General features: G+C 36.2%; 1 protein-coding gene across 1 annotated transcript in view; it reads left to right on the plus strand.

Annotated features, from left to right (window-relative positions):
* Gycbeta100B (guanylate cyclase soluble subunit beta-1-like) overlaps positions 1 to 3582 on the plus strand; it is a gene marked incomplete at its 5' end in the record, with an annotated part of 15890 nt that extends 12308 nt beyond the window's left edge. Inside the window, 2 exon segments of the mRNA XM_086551987.1 lie at positions 471 to 628; positions 2722 to 3582. Coding sequence (XP_086408113.1) covers positions 471 to 628; positions 2722 to 2869 — 306 coding nt within the window.
* Positions 3583 to 5000: the final 1418 nt, after the last annotated feature.

Here is a 5000-nt window from a genome sequence, read left to right on the forward strand (position 1 = left end):
CGAGAGAGGAGCGAGAGAGAAGAAGAAGGAAGAGAGAGAGAAAAAAAGAGGAGAGAGTAGTTAGAGAGAGAGAGAGAGAGAAGAGTGACGAGAAGCGAAAGAGTGAGAAAGCGATGAAGAGGAGAGAGAGAGGGGTAGAGAGAGAGGGAGAGAGAGAGAAAGAGAGAGAGCGAGAGAGAGAGGGAGAGAGAGAGAAAGAGAGAGAGAGAGAGGGAGGGGGGAGAGAACGTGAGAAAGAGAGAGAAAGTGAGAGAGAGAGAAAAAAAAAATAGATAAAAAAGAGACAGACAGAGAGAACGAAAACAAAAAAAAAAAAAAAAAAAACACTCCTCACACCCCCACCCCACCCCACTAACCTCCCAACCCCCACCCCACCCCACTAACCTCCCACCCCCCACCCCACCCCACTAACTTCCCACCCCCCACCCACACCCTCCCTCCACTAACACACCCACCTCCTCCTTGAACAGCGCATCACCATCGGCATCCACTCTGGCGAGGCTGTGACGGGTGTGATCGGCCAGAGGATGCCACGCTACTGTCTCTTTGGCAACACCGTCAACATCACGTCAAGGACAGAGACAACGGGAGAGAGAGGCCGGATAAATGTCTCCGAAGTGGCGTATAAGTGAGTTTCGCGCGGCGGTTTGTGTTGGGTTTTTGGTTTTGGTTTTGGTGTTGTTTTGATGTTGTGGGTGGTGGTGTTTTGGTGTTGGTGTTGTTACTGGTGTTGTAGGGTTTTTGGTTTTGGTGTTGTTGTTGTTTTGATGTTGTGGGTGGTGGTGTTTTGGTGTTGTTTTGGTTTGGTGGTGTGGGTGGTGGTGTTTTGGTGTTGTTGTTGTTTTGATGTTGTGGGTGGTGGTGTTTTGGTGTTGTTGTTGTTTTGGTGTTGTTGTTGTTTTGCTGTTGGTTTTGTTGTTGTTTTGCTGTTGGTTTTGTTGTTGTTTTGGTGTTGTTGTTTTGCTGTTGGTTTTGTTGTTGTTTTGGTGGTGTTGTTGTTTTGCTGTTGGTTTTGTTGTTGTTTTGGTGGTGTTGTTGTTTTGCTGTTGGTTTTGTTGTTGTTTTGGTGTTGTTGTTGTTTTGTTGTTTTCTTTGCTCTGGGTTGCTCTGGGTTGGTGCTCTTGGTGTAGGGTTTTGGGGGTGTGGGTGGGGGTGTTTTGGTGTTGGTGTTGTTTTGTTGTTGGTGGTTTTGGTTTTGTTGGTGATGGTTTTGTTTTGGTTTTGTTTTGGTTTTGGTGGTTTTGTTTTGGTTTTGTTGTTTTGCTTTTGGTGTTGTTGTTTTGGTTTTGGTGTTACTGGTGTTGTAGGGTTGGTGGTTTTGGTGTTGGTTTTGTTGTTTTGCTTTTGGTGTTGTTGTTTTGGTTTTGGTGTTGTTGTTGTTTTGTTGGTGATGGTTTTGTTTTGTTGTTTGTGGTTTTGTTTTGTTGTTTGTGATTTTGTTTTGTTGTTGGTGTTGTTGTTTTGATGTTTATGTTGGTGTTGTTGTTTGTGTTGTTGTTTTGTTGGTGGTGATTTTGTTTTGTTGTTTGTGTTGTATTTTTGTTAGTGTTGTTGTTTTGTAGTTGGTGTTTATTATTGTTGTTGTTGTTATTTTTATTATTGTTATTATTATCATTGTTATTAATGTTGTTTTTGTTATTATTGCTCTTATTAATATTGTTATTTTGCTATTATTATTATTGCTATTACTAATATTATTATTAATGTTATTGTTATTGTTATCAATATAATTATTATTGTTGTTATCATTATCATTATTATTATGATTATTATTATTATTGATATTATTATGATTATTAACATTATCCTTTTATTATTATTATCATTATTATTATGATTGTTATTATCAATATTATTATCATTGTATTATCATAATTATCCTTATTATGATAATTGACTTTTTTATCATCATTATTATTACCATCACTGTTTTGCCATTATTCTCATTATTATTGTTATTTTTATCATCATTATTATCATTATTATTGATGTTGCTATCATCCGTTGTGTTTGAATCCATTGTACTTTTCCGCAAGCTTTTAGTATATTTTTTTTCTTTTAAATCCCGTTGTATGCTTTGCTCTGGTCAGTATCAAAAGGATTCTAAGAGAGAGGAAAAAAAAGAAAGAGAAAAAGAAAGAGAAAGGAAAGCAAATAAGCAAAAAAAAATTTTTTTTTTTTTTTTTTTTGTTTTTTTGCTTATTTTTTTCTTTTTTTCTCTTTTTTTCTCTTTCTTAAACGGTCTCTAGTTTTTCTTCAACCTCAAAGGATTGATTTTTTTTCGGAATTCTCTAACTCTTTTTATTTTTTATCGTTGTGTTTTTCGCTTTGACGAAAGTCCTTTCAAGTATTTTTTTTTTTTTCTGTTAATCTCTTTTCCTCTCTCTCTCTTATCCATGTTCGTTCTTTTGTTCTTTCGTTCTTTCGTTTTGTTTTCGTTTTTCGTTCTCTTTTTCTTTCTTCCTCTCTCTCCCTCCCTCTCTCTCTCTCTCTCTCTCTCTCTCTCTCTCTCTCTCTCTCTCTCTCTCTCTCTCTCTCTCTCTCTCTCTCTCTCTCTCTCTCTCTCTCTCTCTCCCTCCCTCTCCCTCTCTCTCTCTCTCCCTCCCTCTTTCTCTCTAATAATCATCCTTTCCTCTCTCTCTCTCTCTCCCTCTCTCTCTCTCTCTCCCTCTCTCTCTCTCTAATAATCATCCTTTCCTCTCTCTCTCCCCTCTCCCGCAGGTACCTCCAAGAGCCCCAGAACTACGACGCCAAATTCGTATTCACGCACAGAGGCCCCGTGCCTATGAAGGGGCGAAAAGAGCCCATGCAAGTCTGGTTCCTCAACAGGAGAAATCTCGGTGCCGGAACAATAGAGGTTGAACAATAGAGCGGTTTTTTTTTTGTTTTTTTTTTTAGCAACTAGAGCTTAATTCATAGAACTTTATCTTAGGTTGTTTACGGAGATAATGAAAGGAAGTATGAGGGTGGTTGATATTGAGAGAGAGAGAGGGGGGAGAGGGAGAGGGAGAGAGAGAGAGAGAATGATATATATATGGTGAATATCAGAACTTCGAGGATAACAATAACTATGGGTACTGAATCGATAAGATAGTGTGTGTGTGGTCTTATCTAAAGATAACCGAAAGGGAATAAAAAGATACAGCCATTATGAAGAATGATTTTTGAATTTTCATACATCACATGTCTTCAAAACCACACACCAAACTCTACCTTTTGACTGACACCATGATAAAACTAAAGATAAAGTTTCCACGATGCCAAAGACTATTTTGAAATTATATGTACTTAGACGAGCATGAATGACAGTAGAGATGCTCAGAATATATTTTTGTGTGACGATGTATAGGTGTTTTTTTTTTTTTTTTTTTTTTTTTCCTGAACAAAGATGCTATGATACCAAAAATTATGTTTAGAGTAATGTTGTTTATGTGTTGTTAAAGCAAATGAATGGATATTTGTTTGCTAGCCAAAGAGATGTTATATAAACACTTTTTTTTTCTTAATCACCTTTACGTGTGTTGTGTTTAATGTTTTGTCGTCAGTCATGTGTAAAATAAACACAATAAAGTTATGCTCTAAGGAATTGTATTGAAATCCCACACATTTGAAGAAAAAAAAAATACATATGAACTTTGATTATCATACAAGTTTTGGTATTCAATAAAAATCTAACATTTATTCAAAAGTTTAAAAACTCGAATTCTTTGAAAATTATAAATGGAAGATTTTAAACTTGGATTTTAGTTATTTTGACAAGCACATAATCAGTGCTACCAAGTGTGATACTATTCGTATATATTTTTTAATTTATTCGAGTGTTGGTTTACAATAGCATCTTTATGTAATTAATTGAGTAAATATGTGAAAGAAGAATAAAAGAAATATAGAAGTCAACCATTTTTTAAGTCTTACATGGAATGTCGACTAGGTAAACAAAGTCGACGATTCATTCTCGAAAATAAAGATTCCTAACGATAGGATAATAATGAATGAAAAAAAAAAGAATAAAAACAACAACAAATATATAGATGAAAAAAAGGTTTCCAAAACTAGACTTCACACTCAGGTTTTCAGAAAGCAGAGAAAAAGGAAAGAAAATCACCAAATGGCAATCGGAAAAGGACAGACTTCTGAAATGTAAACATCCAGACATATTTCCCCTTTTTTACAATAAGACCAAAACAAACTGCGGATATTAACATCTTCATATTGGTTGAAGGTGCTATTTGAAGTGTATTAGGGAGACCATTGATTAATCGAAGGTAAAGAAAGATGTTAAAAGGGATGGACGGAGACATGAGGGAGTGACTACGGAGAATGGAAATGAATGAAATAAATGATGGAATAATGATTATTATAAAATTGATCAGTTGAGTGATAATAATGTCGCATTGCATGAGTAATGAGGAAATCAGAGTACGCACGGACATGGCAGGTAGCATGTCTTTGTCAATTTGCCTGTGTGAGAGAGAAAGATAATCAACCCAGCCTCAAAGAAAACGAGATTTTTAACGTCCCCGCGGGATAGTTTAAACAAAATGGCAAAGCAGTACATGGCGGGCATACCCATGTTGTCTTAATGCTGAGTAAGTAGGCTGGTGAGTCACTTTGGTTAATAGCCATTAAGTTGTCGAGGCCCGAGTGCGCGACACTTTAAGAGAAGGAAGGAAAGGTACGCTGTCTAGCAATCTAAGTCAACTAACGGCAAAGAGTTCGTAAAGTAACAGATAACGAATTTACTAACGTTGACGTTGACGCTTCTTGGTAATGGTGGCACCAGTAGGAAGCACATGCACGCTTATGCAATACATTTTGTTATTGTTGATTTTCATTTGTTTTTCTCTTTCGTTTTGGTTTCTTTGTCTCATGTAGTGGTGGTTTGTAGTTTTTTCTTTCTAATCGTTTTTGCTGCTTCGAACCTGAATTAGAATGATTGGATTTAATCATTAGATTACAAATAGGAACTGGAAAGGAAGGTACTGTAGTTATATCAGTCT

This window comes from Penaeus japonicus, unplaced genomic scaffold (assembly GCF_977035675.1).
Source record: "Penaeus japonicus unplaced genomic scaffold, GWHDUDI00000001_assembly GWHDUDI00000026, whole genome shotgun sequence".
NCBI lineage: Eukaryota > Metazoa > Arthropoda > Malacostraca > Decapoda > Penaeidae > Penaeus > Penaeus japonicus.